At 41.5% G+C, this 23,242-nt stretch overlaps 1 protein-coding gene across 7 annotated transcripts in view; it reads left to right on the forward strand.

Moving 5' to 3' along the window:
- The first annotated feature begins 460 nt into the window (after positions 1-460).
- The window catches only part of LOC103460834 (FERM, RhoGEF and pleckstrin domain-containing protein 1-like), a 36,050-nt gene continuing 13,268 nt past the window's right edge, over positions 461-23,242 (forward strand). For 4 of the 7 annotated variants that reach the window (XR_533007.2, XM_008403149.2, XM_008403152.2 and 1 more), the window contains exons 1-12: positions 461-676; positions 16,368-16,472; positions 17,116-17,158; positions 17,242-17,320; positions 18,700-18,797; positions 19,346-19,460; positions 19,837-19,984; positions 20,840-20,935; positions 21,223-21,389; positions 21,471-21,539; positions 21,669-21,744; positions 21,855-23,052. Coding sequence is in view for 6 of the 7 variants with exons in the window: in XM_008403149.2 (XP_008401371.1) it covers positions 503-676; positions 16,368-16,472; positions 17,116-17,158; positions 17,242-17,320; positions 18,700-18,797; positions 19,346-19,460; positions 19,837-19,984; positions 20,840-20,935; positions 21,223-21,389; positions 21,471-21,539; positions 21,669-21,744; positions 21,855-23,052 (2,368 nt within the window). In the remaining variant the exon portion in view is untranslated. The remainder of the gene's footprint in view (positions 677-16,367; positions 16,473-17,115; positions 17,159-17,241; positions 17,321-18,699; positions 18,798-19,345; positions 19,461-19,836; positions 19,985-20,839; positions 20,936-21,222; positions 21,390-21,470; positions 21,540-21,668; positions 21,745-21,854; positions 23,053-23,242) is intronic. The other 3 variants (XM_008403150.2, XM_008403154.2, XM_008403153.2) reach the window with 2 other exon arrangements.

Consider the following 23,242-nt stretch of genomic DNA (forward strand, 5'->3'; position numbering starts at 1 on the left):
TTTTTGCCAAAGTTAGGATGGGGGAACAAAATATCTTAAGCGCCTGATAAAATCTGTTCCCCCTCTCTAAAATGGAAACACATTAATTTACCTGATAATTAAATTTACCACATTAATTTACCTAATAGCGGTCATCCAACTGAGCTGCATGGCGCAGTAGCGTCGACTGCTGAACCAAAGATGACAGTTTTGCTACGAAGGCTAAGCTAATATGACAGAAAAGCTGTTGTAAGAATTGTGATTAGGTGTAGCAATGTGAGAAAACCAAAATTTCATGTGTATTCAGTCAGTAATTTAACACGATTCACATAAAAACGTTAAAATATAATGATGTGCTTGAAAAACAGTAATGGGTAATTTTATGGAAAGAGGTCGGCCATCTTGATGCAATACAAATCTTGGGTTTTTAATCAATCAGCTGTTTGCATCTGAGCAATGTTTCTATCCTTCTCTCCATCAGACGTGAACGTCGGTCCCTGCTGCCGTTTGAAAGCCCATCACCATGTCTGAACTGACCGATAGGCCCTCCACAGCCGGACAGCGGCTGGGCGCCCCAGAAAGCTTCGGAGTGTCCACCCTGGAGCCCGGCATGCGTCCTCCGGTCCAGCCCCCGGGACGGCAGGTTTCCATACGGGTTCAGATGCTCGATGACACGCAGGAGGTCTTCCAGATATCCGTGAGTGATACTTTTTTTTAGTGAATACCTTGCTTTGCATCTCAACCACCAACTTTATTGTTTTATGCAACACAAAAAGACTGGAACTTAAAAATATCTTTACATTTATTAACATGAAAAGTGTGATGTTTATGCTGCACTCTGAATGATACCCCTAAATAAAACCCAGCGCTCTATATTGAAGTATACATCTTGAAGGCAGAGTTGGGTAGTAACTAGTTACATTTACTTGAACAACTTTTTTTAAATAATGTACTTTTAGGAGTATTTTTACAACATGGTACGTTTTACTTCCACTTTTCAGATTTTAGTTGCCAAGATTTTTGAAATCAAGCATGACATTTGCTCACTTCCATGTTATGGACTTCTTTTAGTTGGTTTGTGGCAATACATCTTTAAAAAATGCTTAAAATTTAGATTTTTCTGCCAGTTTTTTCTGCCTGTTTTGACTAATTTTACAGCTTTAGATCCTGACCTGCCACTCCTGTTTGTCTTTTGAATCCTTTCTCTTTTAATTATCTGTTGAGACATTCATGTCCACACCTGAAATGCACATGCTCTTTCCCTTTATTTCCTTCATTGCCTGCTAAACTTGTTGTTTAAAGGCGACTCGCTATGAATGCCCTGCTCACCTTTGAGCTCAGACCAAGATCCCCACTTCCTGGAGATACACAGGAAATTGGAGCGAAGCCCACTTCCTGTTTAAACACACCACACCTACAGACCCTGACTCAGTCAGCTCTCTGTCTACCACCAGCAGGAATTTGATTGAGCTCACCCAGTTCCTCCAAACATGCTCCAGCACCTTTTCTGCGTACCATCTGTCTGCCTTTATGTCTGAATCACCTCTAAAACTGTGCCATGTTTGCATTTTGCAGCGTTTGCATGTGTTTTGAATCTAGCCGGAGCATGTTAAATGTCCTTGCACAACAGTTCTGCTCGTATCTCTGCAATTAATCCCACACTGCAGTGTGTCAGTGTGTCGTTTCCTTGAATTTCTGGTTTAACGTCTTGCAGTGAGCCGACACTTGAGTGTGTTCCTGCTCCAGGGCTTGCATGCCTTTTGGAAAATCCAGCTGCTGTATTATCAGCACAGATTTGAGGGGATTTTTTTTTTGTTCTTATTTGTGATGTTAATGAGGAGAGAATCCGCTGGCTTGTTGAGCTGCCGGTCTGGGAAGCCATAATTGGCTTTTAGCGAAAATGCCAAGAATGCAATGCGGCTGCTGCTTGAGGACGTGTCTGTGGATGAGAGGACAGTTGGGCAGGAATTTGGTCTGGATCTTTTTTTGAATGCAGTTTTAAATCCTAAATATATGCCTTTGCTTGTTAGGTTAAAACAAGAAGCTTGTGGTGCTCTGCAGAGCAGCGGCTGTCCAGCAGAGAGGAATCCTGCTCATTCTCCAGTCCCCAACTTAATCCACTCATACTTTTTGACAAATTAAAACCAGAACACACGAGCTTAGAAGATGGATCAGTGGCTCTTTTGAAGAGAATTTCAGATTTTTAGAAAACCCTGACCCTAGGAAACATTTTAATGCCTCTAAAGCATCTAATAGTTTGAATATTTTTTAGTTTTTACACATTTTGTCCTGGTTTTTCAGGTGAACAGTAGAGTGGGTGTGACTGCTGTAAAGAGTCACAGTAAATGTTCACTTTCAACACCTTACAAACATTACAAAATGGCTAACTTTAAGTCTTTTTCACTTGGGAAAGTTATAAGATTGTCGTCTGCTTTAGACGATATCCAATGCTAAGCTAACGACTAAAACTTAGTCATTAGTTTAAGTGAATTTTTCATTCTGATAGAACATATTAACTAATAACTTAGCACTCTAAAGCAAACATCCAGTAGCATTTCACGCTATAGATAATCAAATTAACACTCTAAATTAGCTGTTCATCCATCGGTGGACTGACTTGACTCCTGGTCTAACTGAAAAGCCGCTCGGGAAGGAAGAAGCTGTTACTCCAAAAGCAACTTAAATAGCCAGATTACAGCTAAATGTTATCAAATACTAAGAAAATTCATGCAAACTACTTGTTTTTTCGTATTTAGGAAACAAAGTAGGTATTTGGTAATCCAAACTGACCTGGAAGGTTTAGTGATGTGAATTTAAATACCTGGTTTAAGCTTGGTGGTTGTTTCTCTGCAGTAGCACCAGAAACCGCAAGAAGCCTCAGCTCAAAGGGATCCCACCTAATAAATGACGGCTGTTTTTGGTACTTAATGAATTTGGTGAAATAAAGTCTCCATTGTGTTTTCAGCTTGTTTCACCTAATCTGTCTTTTCCTGCTGCGGCGCCTTGCGGTGTGTTTTGCGCAGTAGGTGAATTCTCATGTGTGAATCGGGAGATAAGCCTCCAGCGTTGGTTTTCAACGGGCGTTTTTCTCCTCGGAGTTGGAGCTCATTAACCAGCCGGTTATCTCTGGACCTCAGCAGGGCGCCGCACAGCAGCAGCAATCCATTTTGGACCACTTTTACTTTCATCACCATCAGTCAGTGTGTGTCTGAGGGCGTGAATGCATCATCGTGGGTTCAGAACGGATGATTTGTTTGATATTCTGTTGTTTACGTTCACCTCTCCGCCCATGAAAACCGTTCAAAGATCTGCTCTCATCGTTGTTCTGGTTTCATTTGTTTATTCAAATGTTTCCTGTCCCTCTTTGTTCTTGGTGACCTTCCTTCCTCTCTTCCTCACGGCGTTCTTTGTTGTCGTTTTTTCTCCCATTGTGATTTTGTCCTGTGATTTTCCTTCTTTCTCTCCGTTGCATCCTTATTTCCTTCCTTTCAATCAGTTTGTTCCTTTGTCCTTTTCTTCCTTTCAATTCTTTTTCTTACTTTTATCCCTGCTTTTCATTCTCCTTTCATTTTTCTTCTGATTGTTCTGTCCTTTTTGTCTAATTTTTTTAATTTCTTCCTGCATCCCCTTTTTACTTCCTTTCCTCCTTCCTGGTGTCCTCTGTTCTTTCTTTTTCTTTTATTACTTTTTCCTTCCTTCCTTTGTTTGTTCCACCCTTCTTTCTTTACTTTTGACCCTTCCTCTTTCTTTCTTTGTCTCTTCATTTCCTTCATCATATCCTTCCCGTTTTGTCCTTTTTTCTTTCCTTTGCTTGTCTTTGCAGTTTCCATATGTAAATCCTGCCCATCATATAACCATTTTCAATAAATTAACATTTCCTTAGTATACTCATTTCTTAAAATGAACTCTGGAATATTTCCCCTGCTGCTTGTTCGTATTAAACCTGGTTTCTTTAATGAATATTGAATTATTGAAGATGCAGTTAAACATTTTAGCTCCATATTAAGATATCAGCACATGCAGACGCAGCCTGTGGCTCCATTATTAATGAAAAATGAAGGCAGCGATCACTCCCACTTGCTAAATAATTAAGTCCAGAGAGGAGGTGCTCTTTGTGCTCGCATCCACCTCAGTGAGATTGTTTCCTCTATAAACACTGACCTTGTTGCTCTTCATGCTGCCACTAATGGAAACTATGAAAGCAGGCGTCAGCAGCTCAGATGATGGGTTGTACACTGTGACTGCTAACGGGCTGCAGCTGAAGCAGGGCAGCTAATTAAGAATCAGTTTTAGCCATTTGCTCTGCGTTGCATCCGGTTCTGTGCAACGCAGCATGAATGAAAACCATTCAGACTGTAACTCTGCTGTTTTTATCCCTTCTTTGGTTGTTTACTGCACTTCTATTTTTATTTTTCTGCGTGTTTGAATCGAGCATCTCTGTTAAAAATCAACAGATTGTGCGTTCATATTCCTCCCTGGACTTGTGCTGACTAAGATCAAATCCTCCTGATTCCCTGGAGATCAGTTGAGCTGCTTTAAGCCCCCGTTCACCTCCCCTCACTAGGAAATCCCATTTACCCACATGACGCCTTGCAGACTTCAAACCAGCACATATGGAGCCACGTTCCCTCTCTCTACACCACCTGGCCTTTCGTTTTCTTCTGATAGACATGATTTTATTTTATTTTTTACTCGTTTCATTTCTTCTTCTTTTCCTGTTTTGTCCTCCATGTTGACTTGACCCTAATCCCTGTAAGACCATCCAATATCTGCTGTCTGTGATTGACTTTCTCAGTGGATGTCGGAGGCTTTAAAGGCACACCATCTGACAGCAGGAGTCAGATGAAGAGGAGTGGCTTTAGGTGTGTGATGGAGGTGTGTGTGTGTTGGGGGAGGGCTACAAGGATTAAGATGACAGATCTGCTCCATGGACATCATTTGATAACCTAGCGACACTCTGGGGTTATGATAAATAACAGACAAGTCCCCTGACATGTTTCACCGCACTCAAGGCGCACACGAACACACACGCCGCTGACATTTGAAATTGATGGGCCTTTGTGCTGCCTGCTGTCTGGGGACCGAATGCAGAGGCTAAAAATGAAGGAAGCAGGGAGCTACAACGCTGCTTTATGGTCCCATTGGACAGAGGCAGCGGTAAACATTAATCGTTTTTATTGTAATCGGTCTAAATGCTGAAATCTTTGTTTTATTGCAAAGGAAACTAAAGTGCCCACATAGTTAGGCTCCTTGCAAAGGTTCTCCTTGTTGTTTTGGTCCTAAAAATTAGGGCTGAAACGATGAATCATGGTGAATCAGTTATTGAAAAATTGCTTAAAATTTAGTAATTGTATAGAGACTCACAAAAGTCAATTTTAGGGCCAATTAAGTCAAAACTATACAAAAGAAATCCTGTTTTGTTGGCACATTTTGCTATTCAGTCATTAATTGGTTAATCCAAAAAATGAGCTGTAAGCTGTATTTATGTTGATTCGAGCAGGACTTAACGTAAATACAGTGTTTAGAGGTGAAAACAAATATGAATTTACAAAATAATTTCTCAGTATTATTATAAATTCACAGTGATGAGAAGAAAACTGTCCAAATATATTGAAGGAGTGGACAGTATAAAGATGCTAACAGTCAAAGACAAAAAACTAAAAAGTTTGAAACTCTTCATATTATTTTTCTTAGAACATAAATGCTTTTTATGTCTTAAATGCTAAACATTATATTTGATCAGTATTCAAAATAAGTACAAAATGAAAAATCTACTTTGACATTATGTAGTGTCTTGTGTATGTTTAACATTATTAGCTACTAGCAACAAGTAATTTGTATGTTCTCAGTTTATTACAACAAAGCTTCATTAATCAGGCTCTATAAAATGTTAGTAGTCTAACATTAACATGCTAGCGCTGAATTAATGACAGCTACATTAGCTTGCTAGCTACAAACACTAGCAGCTTGTATTATAGTTTGTTTTTTATTGTTGGGAGACAGAAGTGGTGTAAAAACACAGGCAGTTTTTATTTTCATTTATTCTGAGCGACTGTGTGTCATTATGTAACGGTTGGTATTGGGTTTCTCATTCCTGTGGGTAAAAGAAGCATTTCCTTCATCTTTTTTTAAGTTGTTTTTATGTTTAAGGGAATAAGTTACATTGCATTTCATATCTTTGCTAAATCCAGACTTTAAAAATCTTGCTCTGTCTTTTTTTAATTTCTGAGATCAAAGAAACACAGATGATGCTTCCCTCTAGGTTTGAAAAAAAAGAAGAAATGATAGCAGATTACTGCTGGATAGTGAAAAATTGTCCCCGATGGACAGAGATGATTGCTGAGATTGTCTGTAAATAGGAGCAGAAACCAAATGAATAGAGGCCCAGTGGAGGACAGAAAGGAGACGTGGTGCTGAGCCCTTTGTGGTGGAAAAAGAGACACACATCCGACTCCCACAGAAGCCAGTGAATGAGCAAACACTGGCTGCTCCGCTTGGCTGCAGTCCTTTTTTTTTTTTTTCCCTGCAGTGAATTTGGGCCTCGCTGAAGAAGTTCATCAGCAATCACTGTGCCCTTCTCACACAAAACCGCCAAACCAATTTTGTCGTTATTGTGGATTACAAATGTTGTTTTAGTGCAGCTTTCTGCAGCCGTAGAGGTGGACTTGTGGTGGAGTTTTCACTGTGGTTTTATCTGTTTGCTAGAAACCTTGAAATGAGCACCAGGCGAACGGGGACAATGCCAAACTCATTTGTGAAATCCTGGCTGAGGTCGTCTTCTCCTCTAAATGTCTCCCGACAGACAGAGTTCCGTCTTATTAGTCACTGCTGCTGTAAATCTTCATTTTGACGACGGAGGGGGGCGGGAGGGGTGTTCAGGCTCCGTCAGGGTTTTCCCCGCCTTCCAGAAAATTAAAACGAAACAAAAGGAATGCCGAGTATAAATCTTGCAGCAATTGCGAACCGTTTCCACATGGATGACATCAAAATTAATTGGAAACTTCAAACACTTTCTAAATACTATATAGGCTCCTCAATCACGGCAGTCTTCAAGTCGGGACTTTTTAAAGTTAAAGAGCTGCACAAGATCAAAAATGCTCAAAAGTGATTCAGTTTTATCAGCGTTTGAGGATCTTTCCACCTTCGCCAATTATATGACAGATCATGCAGAACGTGAATGCATGACTTGAAATATAACGTCCAATCAGTGCAACTTGGATCGGATTGCATGCACTAAAACTGCTATCATTATGGCATATTGTTCCGTTCTCAGTGTTCATCTCTGTACTTGCTGCCTCCTCGTCTCTTCCGGGACGTTTTCCAGAAGACTTTGTGTTATTCTGCAGCCCTGCTGAGTCGGTCTTCTGAGAAACTGGCGTTGGAATGCAGCTCTGACTGTGATGTTTAGGAGGGAAAAGTAGATTCAGCTTTCATCCATCTTTGTCTTCTCTGGGGTTTTTTTTTCTTTCTCTGATTAAAGACTTTTTGTCATTCTCATTCCAATCCGCAGCATGAAACTGGAAAGGAATTCCTTCAGTTTAGAGCTGAAATGATTTATTGTCTTGAATCGATTATTGAAATAATCGTCAGCTAATTTAGTAATTGATTAACTGAAGTGCATATAGTAAAAAAAAAAAAAAACTCATCAGAGCAGCAATTAAGCCAAAAGTGTAAAAATATACACATTTTGAATTTATGATTAAAAACCAATTTGCTTGTAAATATGTTCTACTCAAAACTCAAATAGCAGTTTTAGCTTCTTTTGGTTCAAATTCCGTAAAAATAAAAAAAATTATTAATCATCTTTAGCTGTCCAATTATTAATTGTTTGATCAATAAATGATCCGATCAGCCCTGCGGTTTTTGTCATATCAAGCAAAAGAATCTGAACGTTTCTCATGTTGATGTTTTTATTTTTTTTAGCTGCAGATGCATCTTTTGCACACATAAAAGAAAGTAAATATCACATTTTAGGCAATAAAGTGTTTATTTTCTCTAAAAAAATTGTTTGCATATTGTATTGCTAATACTGTATAAAAATGGTTTAAATTCTTCAATGTAAAATTTGCACAATGTGCCTTTTTTATCAGATTAATAGTCAGATATTAATTGATCACTAAAATAATCATTAGTTTTACTCCAGTTACATAATTTGATTTTAATTTGAAAATCTGACATTTCTACATCCCAACATTTCCTCTGCTGCTGCTGTGAAACCAGAACTTCCTGATGTGACTCAGATTTGCAGATCTTTAAGTTTTTGCTTCATTTATAGTTCTTTTAATTGTGCTCTCTATCTCTTATTATACTAAAAAAATCAAGCGGACGTTCGAGATCAAGCTTTAAAAACGGCTACAGGTTGTTATTTCCATCCCAGAAGGAGACCCAGACGCCGTTTCTGTGCCGGATTTTTCCACAAGGCGTAGTTCAGACACACCCACCATCAAACTACACAAGATGCTAATTACTTTTTTATGCTTTGGAGCTGTGCATGTATTCCCCTCTGCTGCTCGGTTTAATAGTCTATCAGGGCGCTCTGCAGACCGTAGCACACACACACACACACACACACACACACACACACACACACACACACACACACACACACACACACACATTGCTGTCGTTGCTGCAGCCCCCCATCAGCAGGTTTGTGAACTTAATTTCCAAAACCTGGCAGGTATTTGCCAACATGCTGCTTTTTTTTCTCTTAGATGTGTTTGTGAGACTCTCTTTGTTGAGTTAAGCTGTTTAGCATAATCCATTGTGTGAGGATGTGATTGGTGGAGAAATAAAGGAACCGTCTCCCTGCTGTCCTGTTGTTGTTTTATGGGAAACTGTACAGTTTACACCAAGCTGTCGTCTTAGCAAGCAGCTTTTTATATACAGGTATTGCTCACAAACACCGTTTCACTCCAAATATTGACTTTGTCGTCCTTAAACCACTTTGAAACTAATTTTGTGGTTTGGTTGGGGTCGTTATGGTCAAACAATTTAACTTCAGTTTCATTTGACTTTGCAAAACTGTAATCTCGCTTTTTTTTTCTTATCATGGTGTTTATTTCCTCCAAACTTGAACTACTTCATAACTTTACACCACTTTCTAAATGTTTAAAAGTCATTCATATCTCATCTGGCTTTTACCGGACCATTTATCCGCCATGTTTGTTTTGAAACGGTTGCGCAGACAGAACCAGGAAGTAAACATCTGAAAAGTAAAAACCTGTGAATGATTTGTTGGTGGGAAATACGGGTGTTGATGACGGATTATTATTCTGATACACCAACCAGTAGCAGGAAGGAGAACCATGTGTCCTCCTTCCTTCTTTCCTTTATACCTGTATTTTTATTTCCTCTCTCTTGTCCTTCATTGCTACCTTGTGTCCTTTATTCTATACGTCCTCTTTCCTACCATCCTTATTTGCTACCTCCAGTCTCAGTGCCCTTCAGTATCCTACTTCCATTCTTCCTTCCTCTTGTTTGTTCGTTCTGTTCTGTCCTTCTTTCCTTCCTTCCTTCTGCCCTTTCCTGCTAGCCACTTCCTTCCATGTTTTTTTTTTAAATTTCTTTCTTCCATCTTTCCTCACTTTCTTCTGGGCTTCGTTCCTTCCTTTATTTTTTTATCTGTTTGCTTCAATTTCTTTATTTCCTCCCTTCCTTTTTATCTGGGCTTACTTCCTCCTTTCCTTCCTTCCCAATTTCCTTTGTTCATCTCATCTAGGCTTCCTTCCTACCTTTTCTCTTTCCTTTCATCTGGGTTTGCTCCCTTCCTTCCTGCTGTCCCTCCTTCCTTTCTTCCATTTTTCTGTCTGTCCTTCCTCCCTCCCTCCCTCCCTCCCTCCCTCCCTCCACTCCTTCCTTCCTTATATCTGCCCTTCTTTCTTCTGATAGTTTCTTCCTTCCTCCTATATTTAAATTCTATCCTCTGTATGAATATCTTTCATAAATATCACGGTCAACCGTCACGTTTTGGGTTTAAATCTTTGGGTTTAAATAAGCCCACTGAACTCTGGGAAGTTGAGTCTGGGATAATCTGACCTCTTGAACCCTGCTAGTCTTCTTCTTCTGCATGTTTGTAACCTGAGCTGAGCTTCCTGTTGATGCTTCAGGTCTCCTGACGCAGTTCAGCAGCAGGACGCAGCAGGACGCAGCATGTTCTGAGGTATGAAGTTTCATGATGAAACTGACCATGAAGGGAGCAAAACACAAACATCACCAGCCTCAGCTTCTCAGGACCTCTGCTCACATTTCCTCCTCTTTTTGTTCCAGTTCAAACTGGGTGACATTACAGACTAAAGGAAACTTGGGTGCTTTTCTAAATATTTCCTGCTGTGAAAGAAACAATGAATGAAGAATATTTGGAAACTTTCTACAAGCAGGATTCTCCATCCAAAAGACTGAATATCTTATTGGCCTGCAGGGTGAGAACTGCGAAGTGTTTGAGTCTAACAGCCAATCAGATGTTATTTATTATTATTGTTGCACCAGTGATTGTTGGAGTGATGTTGCTCTATAATGTGGAGACCTGCTGCTTTCCAGTTTATTCCCTCGGTTTCCCCACAAACCGAGGGAAACTTTTTGTAGGAAACTTTTCCAGGTTTCCTACAAAACCTGGAAAAGTTCAGAATTTGATTTATTTCCTGATGTGGATAAAGATGGGAAAATTGAATATTTTGGTTGTTTTACTTCATTCTGTGTCCATCCATCCATCCATCTTCCTGTCCATGCGTCCATTTATCTTTTTTCTGGTCCATCCGTCTGTCCGTACATGTCATATTTAATTCTTTCCCTCAGTAGAAATGTAAACTTCATAGTAACCATTTATTTTCATACTGCTGTATATATTTTTATAAAGCTGTAAAACGACATCCTTTAGGAGCAGAGATGAGATCAAAGGCAGAAACTAAAGTAAGTTGAAATAAGTGAATGTTGTGTTAGCTGCTGGGCCCGGAGGGGCCTCATGTGGGGAGGATAGTAGAAAAACAGTAAGTGATTCACTCTGACATACCTCTCTCTAGCTTGGCGAGGCGCTGACTGGATCACATGAGAAGTTCTGGGTTAAAGGGAGAGGAAGTGTATCTGTCAGCGTTGGAGCTGGCAGCTGATTCTGCAGAGTCGGCCACGCTGACAGCTTCCTGGCATGTTTCTTTCATGGTTAGAGGCCGTGAATGAAGCCGCGACAGAATGACTCAGGAGGAAGTGAAGGGGGCACACAAACAAACTCTCATTAATCCAACTTACTAAGCAGTTTGTGTCCATTATGGACTCTGATATACTCCGCCGTCTGATTTGCTGTGAGAATCAGGCCTGAATCATGTTATGGAAGGTAAACGGAGAGAAACGGCGTTTGCTGCTATTTTGAGCTGAGTTATTTGTTATGCAGAAGGACAGCTGGTCATTAAGGCTCTTGTCTCGACTTTATAATTATCTGAGGAGAGTTCGGCCCATAAACCCAGCTTTGAGAGCTGGACACGGCCCCCACATGTCAGCTGTTTTATCCAGACTCTGCTTCTGTGTATGCAGGCACGTTGGCCTCTACCTGGAATATTTTACCTCAAACAAATCCAAGAAGAAGAAGAAAATAAAACACTTTATCTGAGTCTTGCACAGTAAAAATGTGATTAGGAGTGCGTGTGTGTGTGTGTGTGTGAGATTTTGGCTGGGTAAGAAGGCCTCATTGATAGAAGCTGCTGAAAGAAGTGATTGTGATTCAAAGTGAAAGGACCTCAGTCTGTGCTCAGCAGGGACCAATCTGCTCTCCGTCTGCTGAACGGATTCAGCAAACAGATAAAATCGCTTATATTTGTCAACCTTAAAACAACCCACACTAAAAATTTATACCAGTTAATTTCTGCTTTGTTTTAACCTCTTGAAGATCCTCATTTTTCTGAAAAAGCTGCCAAGAGAGGGCCATGGGAAAAGGATGAACAGCTGCCTGTTGAGTTTATTCTTCATTTATTGTCATATAAATGCAGCTAAATGATTTGTCTCATTGAAAATACCAGAGGTTAAGTCACCCGTACCTCCCATTTTATTTTTATTTTTTATAGCTTTGACCTTTCTCATACCAGTTTCTTTTTAACAACTATAATATGAAATTATATAAAAACAACACAAAAACTTCATTTTATTCCCTTCTCACTCAGAGTTTGGAGCTCATTATTTATTTGCATTATTAGCAGAAGGGTGTTGCATTGCATCAGTTAGCTGTTAGCATCGCTAGCGTCTCCAAAGCAGCGGTCTCAGTGTGTATACTTAAAAAAAAAATGTAGTTCTTTTCCAATCTAATTTGTTTTATGATGGAAAAAGGTTGAAAGTTTAGTAGAAGGTAAGAGAAAAGTCAGGAAAAAATGATTTTCCTGTTTTGAGACAAAAACAGTTTATAATTTAAGCTAGTTGTAGCATATTGTATTAACAATTATTGTGGCTAACATCACTAAGTAAACAATGTATCTGTATATTTTGAGAATTTAATCCTTTAACTCTCCCAAAAAGATGAATCCGAATAGCTTTGTTAGCCTTCCTGTTATCTGCTGGAAGTCTTGCTTTTGCTCCATAACAACTTGAATGAACCACAAAGATGTTGAAGAAAACATGGATTCCTTTTAAATATCTTTTTATTCCTCTGTGCTTCCACTAACTTCAGTTTTTAAACTACTCATTAATACTGTATATAGCTAATTTTGAGTCTTCTTTACTTTGTACCAGCTTCCACACTGAAGTGAGTTGATTTTCCAACTTATTGTTGGAACCTAATTATTTAACCACATTAGAAGTTAATTTTTACTACCATAGAGCTTTTTTTTCATTTAGCAGACCAATCGGAGCAGACTGAATTCTCTTAGAGACAGGAACATAATTAAGAGCGTTTTAAATGTTAAGACTTTAATTTCTTCTTTGAAGAGATTAGCAGAGATGCTACCATGCAAAATGAAATAAAATCTACAGACTGTGGTCAAGATTCCTACAATTCAGTCACGGTTGGCTTTTTCCATGTTCTTTAAACCCAAAGACTGTACATTCAATAGAAAACAAAAGGTCAAACTGTTCCAAATTAAGCACATATTTCAGAGTTTCATGTAGCAGAAAGAGAGGGTTTTGTTTTTTTCACGACCCACTTCTCTCTTTCAGTTCCCACATGTGAAACTGCAGGGTGAACGGGTGAAAGCATGCAGCGCGATGGTAAACAAAACAATTTGTTTTGTCAGCAAACATTGGAATTTGGTGTTGCTAAATATGCCCAAAACTTAGGCTGTCATGAAGTGGGCTAAATGCTGGCTCTTGCCACATCTGAAGAGTTCAAACTTTACTTTCACCGCTCTCTTGGCCAAGTTTGGTCCAGTTCCTGCCAGCTACTGTCTGTTGTTTGCAGCAGAGCTGTTTGGGATTCTGCTTTCCTCACTTCTCAGCACTTCAGCTCTCACCTTTTTTGTTGGTCTTTTTTTTTTTTTTTTTATTTCTCCCTCACACACTGTTCAGATTAGATCCAGTTTTTTCTTATGACTACCAGCTCGCTGTGTGGACAGAAAACTTAACGACAAACAGGTTTGCTGCAGCCTTTCAGATGAGCCGCTGCCAGCCGAAGGAAGAAAACTGAATGTGTTGACATTTTCTGGCAGCTGGAAGATAAAACCCATCAGGTTCATGAAACCTGTGTTGGTATAACTGGATTTGAATTTTCTGGCCTATGTTTCCACATGCATTCCAGCGTGTAATGTTACTTGAATGTGGTAATAGGTCTACTTCTCAATTTCTGTCTTTAGTTACTGAAGAAAGCTGTAAGTGGAGGAAATGGTTTATCCTCGAAGCTAAAGGTTGTCAGAACATGAAGCTCTCACCTTTTGCAGATGATGCAGTTTTCTTTCTGTGGGTTATCTACCTGCTTAACCTCAGTGACGGTGATAAATTGGAGATCAAGAAGATAAGAAATCGAGTTTATGATATTCCAATGATAATCTGACTTTTTAATTAACACAGGAGTTCGGTATTTTTGTCCTAAATTTGATAAAAATCTAAACTAATCCCAGCACTCACCTCATTTATCGCGGAAATTAACTCGAAATCAAGAAATCACATTATGTTTTTTGTGCTTGTGCATAACGGAGTTCATTCCAAATTTTCCAGAAAAATGGTGAAAAACATTGGCTTCAAGTGACGCCAACTCCCACCTGCAGGTGGCAGTACGTTTTACTCCTACACTTATTTGCGAGTAATAGAAAGTCAAATTTATTATCATATCTAAGCACAAATATTGCAACATTTCTTGCAAATATTTCTAAATTAGCACCAGAAAAGTTTTGATTTTTATTGCAAAGAATCACAAAATGTTGTTTTGATAAATTCTGGAGTGATTGATGGATGTGAAAAGATGTTCAATATTATCTAATTTTAAGAAGAACTCATCAAATGCAGAGATGGTTCTAAACTTTTATTTATCGGGTTTATTGATTCATTATGGCACAAGTGGCCCGTAGTTTGACGCTCCTGCTCTCGGTAGTTTTGGTAAACCAGAAGGCAAATCTCTCAATTTGCCTCCTTTCCATCTGGGGCTGAAATAATCGACTAACTTGGTGATTGTTTCATCGTTAACTGGAGCATACAGACTCAAAAAAGGCAGTTTGCTGAAAGAACAACACAATCAGAGCAGCAATTAAGCCAAATCTATGTTGTGCACAGTGGAAACAGTCTTGGCACTACCGCTACCACTTTTGGGGGTTCAGCCAATCAGCACCAAGGAAAATGAATGGATTGGCTGCTTTGCAATGCCAGCCAATGCTATTTGAGCTGCATTTTCGTTGGAATATTTTATATGTGCTTATGGAAAAAAATCTGCAAACAAGCAAATCTCTCTCTTCGACCTGATATTCTAACAGAAAACAAAAACCAGAACTCAGTGTTGAGATCTCTACTGTACATCTATGTTTCCAAACTCTGCGTTTTCACTCTCACGCTTGTCAGTGGGATTCAAATCTGGCCGTGTGTTTCCATCAGAGCTGTGTGCTTTTTGGGTCGGGCTCCTGCGCCTCCTCCCAGCCCAACGCGGTTCTGCACGGCAGAAAACCTGGAGCTTTTGTTGTTGAAGTTGGACGTCTTGTTGGAGGAGATTGGTTTGCTAATGAAGGCCGTCTGAAGAGGAAATAGCTCAGCTCAAAGTGAAGGAGACAGAAGCAGAGAGAAATCAATACAGTAAACCGGACTAATGTGTTTATAGGCATAGATAGAAAGGAGAAGAGCGGTGAAGGATTATTTTGACTGCTTTCTTGCCATGTAAGCCGTCCTCCTCTCTTCTGTTTTCCTACTTCCTCCCTTTTTGTCCCGTCTTAACCGCCTTAACGCGAAGATTACCACCACCCAGACCTAAATCCCGTCCAAACGGCAGCATCTGTCAGTCGGATAATATAGACGTTCTCGGAGAGCGTCACAGAATCATGATGTTTCCTTGATATCAGCCTGCAGCTAGAGCCAGTGTGTGTTGTGCTTGGTGAATAGCTGGATGAAGAGTGTGTGGGTGTTTCCCTGCGGACAGACTGAACACACACACTTACGTCGACATGCGGAGGCCAGATGGTGACAGACTTGGCTCACGACGCGCCCGGGGCTGCTCTGATGCACCGTGGCTGCGGTCGGACTTGTCACAATTAACAATTACATAATTAGAGTTGTTTGGAATAATCCTGTTCATATTTTCTTATTAAGCTTCAGTGTTGTTGTTTTTTTCCTTTCGTTTTTATCCTGGTTGGAAATTTTGACGTTTACCGTCTATTTCTGGTGAAATAAAGATTATTGATCGAAAACCAGGAGAGTTTAATCCAATTTAACTCCTGGTTTTTGATCAATAATATTTCTATTGGGTAATCTTAGGAATAACAAAAGTGCACCAGTCTCTGAACGCTCAAAGACTCATTTATATCATATTTTCCAGACTATAAGTTGCAGATTTTTATTTTTCATAGTTTGGCTGGACCTGCGATTTATTTGTTTTTTCCTCGTTGTGACTCATTTTTTCACCATTGGGACTTGAAGTCCAGAAAATATGGTAGTTATAGTAATGACTGAACAGCATTTCAGTGCTGAGTAGTCAGCAGTAGAAACACGTGGATGTCTGAAAAGCAGTTCTCGCATCTGTGAAGTCGGGTCACAACCTTAAAACAAGAACAAACTGGCTTCCACGTCTTTGTTTGATCAAAAAGAAGAGTCTGCACTTCACATCCGGGTCATAGGTCAGCTGCTTTTTGTCAGGATGTGCTCTTGATTCTGCTGGAAACTGTTGGATTGGGAATAACCCATCCCTCCCTCCTTCCCAATTCTGATTCAGTTTCTGTTGCCATCTTTTTACTCTTTCTAGTTTAATCCAACATGGCTTCCCCTCTCCTGTCCTTCTCTTGCAGCAACGCGTGCCTGGGAAGGTGCTTTTTGACCTGGTCTGCGTCCACCTCAACCTGACTGAAGGCGACTATTTTGGGCTGGAGTACACGGATCACCGAAAGATGACGGTAGGTTGAGTTTTGTTGGAAGGATTCAGTTATAATCTTCATAAATTGATGTGGATTTAAACCCTGGCTTTCTGCTGAAGTCTGGTTCCTGAGGTTTCTAGCAGCAGCAGCTGTTTGTAATGATCTGCAGACTGGATGCGTCTGTAGTTTGCAGTGGAAACTCCACTAGAGCACAAACGTGTAGTGAAAAGAAGAAGCTTTCTGGCTCCTATGAAAGCTGAACTGTTCTATGAAGATCAAATAACATGAAGTCAAGTAAATAATACCAATCTAAACCTCCACTCTATGATGTTTTAGTACATTTTTTAAAGCTATTGGTATCATTTTTAGCTCTTAGATTCTATTTGAATATAATAAACCTCTTTAATGACCTTCATTTTCAGGAGTAATGATGTGTTCAGCTGCAAAGTCTGTGCTTTTGTATTTACCTTTTAGCCTGAATGGTGCTAATTCCTCTATGAATTTTCAAATTGATGCAAATTACAATTTAATTTCCCTAATATGAAGCAAGGTTTTAATCAGATCAGGTCTGACTCTGCTGCAGTAATGAGTGAGCACAATGTTTAATGATGTTGTGATGCTAACAGCCTCACGGTTAGCGCAGCAGCGCTACGGTATGTAATGGAGTGTTTTCTGCTCTCAGGTGTGGCTGGACCTCCTGAAGCCGGCGCTGAAGCAGATCAGACGTAAGAATCTGTCGTGTTTCTCTCAGTCGTTCTTTTTTCCCACGTCTCCACTTCCTCTCTTACCCATAATTTCTCTCCTCCAGGACCTAAAAACACCATCCTTCGCTTTGTGGTGAAGTTCTTCCCTCCTGACCACACGCAGCTCATGGAGGAGCTGACTCGGTAGGTTTTTCACAGAAACCACTCCTATTTTTTCAGCCGTCCATGCTGCATTTTCTGGATGTTTCAAATAATACCTTGTCAAATATTCTAGTATTTTAAGCAGACACTTTAAGGCTAACTGTGGGATCTGGGAACCAGGCTCCTTGTAAAACTATTTTTTGCTTCATAGCAGCTAAAAAAGAAACTCCTGTTTTGCTTCTAGTCTGATAATCCGGTCCAAGCCGGCCCAGATGTTTGTCCAAGCTCTCGCCACCAACCTCTGACCTCCAGCATTTTCCCATGATGCAGCAGCTCCCAGAATATTTCTGTCACTTTGGGGATTTCTTTCTTAACCCAGAGAACAAACCAGTTGTTATAGGTTTGAGTTTTTCGCCCCTGGTCTTTTCTCTCTGCCTGTTTACTCACAGGAAATAGGAAGTGAGCAGGCAGCTGTTTGCTCTTCCTGTGTTTGGTCAGATTGGTGGAGATGTCTGGAAAAGTGTGGAAAAATAAATAAGAGTTTATAAACTTATTTAATTGACTTTATTCTCGATTCACTGGTCCTTTGTTTTCTTTAGTATTTACTTTCTCGTGTCCTCCATTTATTCCATTTCTAGTCTTGCCTTTTTTCCGACTGGCCTTCCATCCTTTTGTCTTTCCTTCCTTGTGTCCCATTTTCTTTCCTTCTTTTTGTCCTCTTTCTTCTCTTAATTCCTTCTTTCCCTTCCTTCCTTTCCACTTCTCTTCCATCATTTGTTTTAACATTTCTTCCATCCTTCTTTCCCTCCATTTGTCCTCTTTCTTTGTTTTGTTTTTCTTCCTTCATAACTTTTGCCCTTCCTTCTTTCCTTGCTCATGTCCTCCATCTTTCCTTGCCTTACCGTTTTTCTCCTTCCTTATTTTTGGTCCCTCTTCTGCCATTTCTCCTTCTTGTCTTTACTTTCTTCCCTAATCCTTGCTTTCAATGTGTCTTCCTTCTTTCCTTTCTATGTCCCTTCTTTCTTGCTTTCATCCATCTTTCATTCCTACTTTTCTTCCTTCCTTCCTTTTCAATGTGTCCTCCATTCTTCCTTTATGTACTTCCTTCCTTCTTTCATTCCTTCCTAGAACTCTGTTTTAGTTTGCAGTGTGACAAAAAGTTTAACTTGAACCCAGATTATCGTTGCTAAAATGTTCCAACATATTCAGAGATTAGTTTTTGTTTCGTCATATTTACTAAGCATAAACAAATGTGCAGATTTGGACTGAAATATGAGTTTTATGAGCAGTTCTTGTGTTAAATCAGCTCTGGTTTGAGGCTGTTGTGTTGCTGCATCCTGACTTGTTCCTGCTGGTTGATCTAATCTGACCATCTGATCATTTCCTGATGTTAGGATGTTTTTTGTCCTGCTGTTCTCCAGGTATCTGTTTGCTCTGCAGATCAAACGCGACCTGGCCTGCGGTCGTCTGATCTGCAACGACACCAGCGCCGCCCTCATGGTTTCCCACATCATTCAGTGTGAGTAAAACGCAGGTTTCACTTCCTTATTCCTTCCTTTCATTGATCTCATGTAGAGACAATCAGCTGCTCTCTGTTACAAATGTTTCAATCATTTGCTAAAGTCTCTTTCTGCTCTGAGAATATTCAGGAAGATTTTTAGGATTCCTGCATTTTTACCGGAAGTCCTTTGTGTCAGAAAATGTTTCTGGTCTGATTATAGGAATTTTGATCCAAAAAGGCTTCTGTCTCTGAAATCAAACACAATTCAAACAGATTTTTCCAGGAGTTTCATAATCTCTTTAGATTTATGAGAACAAATCAGTCTGGAAAAGAAAAAATTACAGACAGAATGTTTTTACACGTCATTTCCTGTACAACTGATGCATCCAGTCAGCCATCCGTCAAACCATTCATCCATCCATTTTGTCTTGAATGTACTCATATTTGTACACATTTACTTCTTTTATCAGTTTTCTTCATACTTTTCAACTATTTGATTTTTCTGGTAGTTTTTTCTCTTTTCTTGTCCAAATAATCTCAGTTTTTTCCTCCCTCCGTCCCACCAGCCGAGATCGGGGACTTTGACGAGACGCAGAGCTGGCAGCACCTGCTGCACAACAAGTATCTTCCTGACCAGGACGCCATCAGAGACAAGATCATCGACTGCCACCGCCAACATGTGTGAGTTCCTTCGGTCTCCACTGCCGGCTAACATTAACATTTACAAACCAGGCGCACTTCCTTATTTTCTGCAAATCCTCCTAAGCCCCCCTCCCCCAGCACAGATAAAGACAGAAAAACAAACCACTGGCTTTCCCTCGCTCCAATCCCTCAGCTCCTTCTTAGCCGACGCAGGAAGGAAGTGGCTAATTCAGGCGCTCATACAGGAAACAGGAAGCGATTTTCTTATTTTGCGAGGAAACAAAGCTCTTTTTGTGGCAGGTTTCTTTCCGGCCTGCAGCAGGCGCCTCCGTCTGATCCTGCTGTTGTTGTAGGACTTGTGCAGACTGTTTCTGTTTGGACTTCATTTCAACTGAGTGACGTTTTTCTTCCACAGAGGGCAGACTCCAGCGGAGTCGGACTACCAGCTGCTGGAAATCGCTCGGAGGTTGGAGATGTACGGCGTCCGGCTGTACCCTGCCAAGGACAGAGAGGGGACGAAGCTCAGCCTGACGGTGGCGCACACCGGGGTTCTGGTTTTCCAGGTAGGAACTTCCACCAAGTTCCGGTCCAAACACACCAGAAGGCAGCGGCTCAGTTTGTAAGGGAATCCTGCTAGATACCCAAATATGTGGTTCAGGTTCACAGAAGCAGAGACTCACCTGAAGGCTGTCGGACATGAAGAACTGTAGACTAATGATTTGTCCTTCCTTGTGTCCTTCATGACTTAATGTCATTCATTTCTTCCTTGCCTTTAATTCCACTTTTGTATCCTTTCTCCCATCCTCACTTGCATCTTACTTCCTATCTTTAATCCTTTTTTGTCTCCTACCTTCCTCCATGTATGCTCCCTTGCATCCTTCTCAAGCTACTTAATTTCCTCCGCCCTTCCTTCCCCTCTTGTATCCTTTCTCTGTTCTTATTTGCATCCTACTTCCTACCTTGTATCTTACCTTTTTATCTTTTGTTCTGACTTTTTTGTGTCCTACCTTTCTTCCTTGTGTTCTCCATTGCATCCTTTTATACTTCACTCTCTCCTTCCTTTCTTGTGTACTCCCTTATCTTTTTATCTCCTACCTTTCTCCTTTGTCTTGTGTCAAAATTTATCTTATATCCTTCCACTTTGTCTCCATTTCTTCCTTGCATCCTTCTTTCCACCCTTATGTCCTTCCTTGCATCTTCTTGTCTTACATTAATACATTCATGATAAAATGTTGTGTTTAAAATGTTAAACTAAATAAAAAATGACTTTAAAGTCTGCAGGAACTTTAGGAACGTTGATTCCTTAAATATTATCTTGCTTACTTGTTCCAAAATGTTTGTTTTCTATAATCTAGAGGATAGTTTCTTCTTCTTGCAGTAGAACTGGCTGCATTCAGTTGGTTTTGTTTCTTGTTCAGGGTTACACAAAAATCAACGCCTTCAACTGGTCCAAGATTCGCAAGCTGAGCTTCAAGCGTAAAAGGTTCCTCATCAAACTGAGAGCCGACCCCTCTGTAAGTCCATCTAAGATCAGAGTTTTTATTGTTGAAATTCTGAAAAGATGAAACTTTTCAATTGTTTTCTCCAGTTAAAACTACTAAATAGTTTTATTAAGATAGACGGTAATTTTACTTCCACACGGGTAAAAATATTTTGAAGCAGTGCTACTCTTGAATACATTTTCTGGCTACTCTGCCCACCTCTTCATTTAAGGAAAGAAAGAAAGAAACCTGAGAATAAGGGTGTGTTTGTTTTCCACTCCTCTGAGTCCGTACTTTGCTCAACTCTTGGTGTCGTCCAGCAGAACTCCCACCACGACACGCTGGAGTTCGCCATGGCCAGCAGGGACTGCTGCAAGGTGTTCTGGAAGATCTGCGTCGAGTACCACGCCTTCTTCAGACTCTTTGAGGAGCCCAAACCCAAACCCAAGCCCATCCTCTTCACCAGGGGTTCCTCGTTCCGGTTCAGGTGAGCCAGGAACCAAAAACTGTTTTTTTTTTCCTGTCTTGTTTTTGCTTAAACTTACATTTAGATTCACTTTTCTTCCAGCGGGAGGACGCAGAAGCAGATCATCGACCACCTGAAAGACTCTGAGCTGAAGAAAGTCCCGTTTGAGAGGTGAAGAAGCGTCCTGGTTCTGCTCCAGGTTCTCAGACAGACCCTCGTGTGGCTGTAATCAGATTTGCCTGGTGGGTTAGGTGATTAGTGGCGCATGCTTTGACCCGCTGTCACCTCCCGTTTTCACAGGAAACACAGCAAGGTTCTGTCCAGTAGCAGCATGTCGCCGCACTCATCTTCCTTCAGATCCCAAGTGCCAAAAGAGGTAAAACACCTTCCTGCCTTACCTATCGCCATAATTAATAAATCAATCACACAAGGAATTAAATTGAGCACCACATTAACACTCACTTGTTCCCCTTGGTATGTTTTCAGAGTGCCACGTCTGTCCTGTTGGCAGACCAGCCCGACTCCGCCAAAACCAACGGCACAGAGGAGCCTCCGACCAACGGCTTCCCCGACTGCGCCCTCAACTCTGACCCGAGCCGACAGAACCACAACGGAGCGGGCCAGCACCTCCTGAACCCAGGTCCAACCTGCAGGGCAAACAAAGGCAGCAGCTCCTCTATTCCTTACATAGACTGCAGCGACATAGACAGCGAGTGCGATGTGGGCAAGAGTGGCAGGGCCCCCAGGGGCCACAGCAGCGCAAACGACAGCAATGAGGATGAGGGCAGAGATGGGGGTCTGTTCGGGGTGGTGAACGGGTTCTACCACACCAACCACCAGGGGCTGATGCAGCAGGGGGTGATGGGAAACAGAAATGCAGAGGAGGTCCTGTCCAATGGCGGCTCCTTTAACAGCCGTCTGCCGCTCCACAGCACGCTGCTGGACGAGATCTTCCAGGGCCGAGACAAGCGCGGCGCCGGGGTCGTTCGCCCGCTGGGAACCGGGACTCGCAGCCAGTGCTCCAGCCCGGTCATCAGCAGCTTCCACCCGCGGACCAATTCGCTCAGCGCCGAAATGACAAACGGGCACGGTCAGCCGCGCGCCGGGTCGCGGTGGGACGACGGCGGCCATTATTTTAGCAAACGGCCCGGCGTCGTCCCTGTTGAAGTTCCCGCCGTCTCGCCGTCGTCCCACTACGGCAGCTACTCCCCGATCCTCTCGAACCGCACGCCGCCGCATCCGGCGAAACCGTACAACCTCAACATCATGCGGAACCGCTCCGACACCGACCCGTTCATCCTCAGCCAGCTCACTTCTACCCCGATACGCCGCGACCCCTACCGCTCCGGGGTGGAAACCCCAAGCTCCGCCCCGACGGAGCGAAAAGCCGCGATAGCTAACGGTAATCTCGCGGTTCCGGGTCAAGCGCGGTCGAACGCGGCGGCCCAGCGGCTGTTTGGCCAAAAACCAAACAACAACAACACGCTGAGTCAGCCGGTCCAAATGATCGACGGGTCCACTAGCAGCGGCACCGACACCAGCGACACGGAGTCCGACACCGGCAGCAGCGCGTACAGCCAGCCGCTGCTGTACGGTAACCCCGGGGCGGTTAGCTCCACCGACGGGAAGCTAACGTTCGGGAGTCTGCGGGCCGACGAGGAGCGGGAGCGGCGGTACCGGTTCGGTGAGGAAGACGTGGCTGGTCAGGTTTTTAGCTGCTGAGCAGGAAAATAGTTTGATTTAATCTACAGTTTGACTTATTTAGCTTTTAAATATCTGGATGTAGTCATGTGGAGAATCTGGGACGCCTCATTAAATATTGTGTTTTCTGGAAAATAAAGAGATTTAAATAATCATGTTTTACTCACTAAAGG

The sequence above is a fragment of the Poecilia reticulata genome, unplaced genomic scaffold (assembly GCF_000633615.1).
Source record: "Poecilia reticulata strain Guanapo unplaced genomic scaffold, Guppy_female_1.0+MT scaffold_304, whole genome shotgun sequence".
Classification (NCBI taxonomy): Eukaryota; Metazoa; Chordata; class Actinopteri; order Cyprinodontiformes; family Poeciliidae; genus Poecilia; species Poecilia reticulata.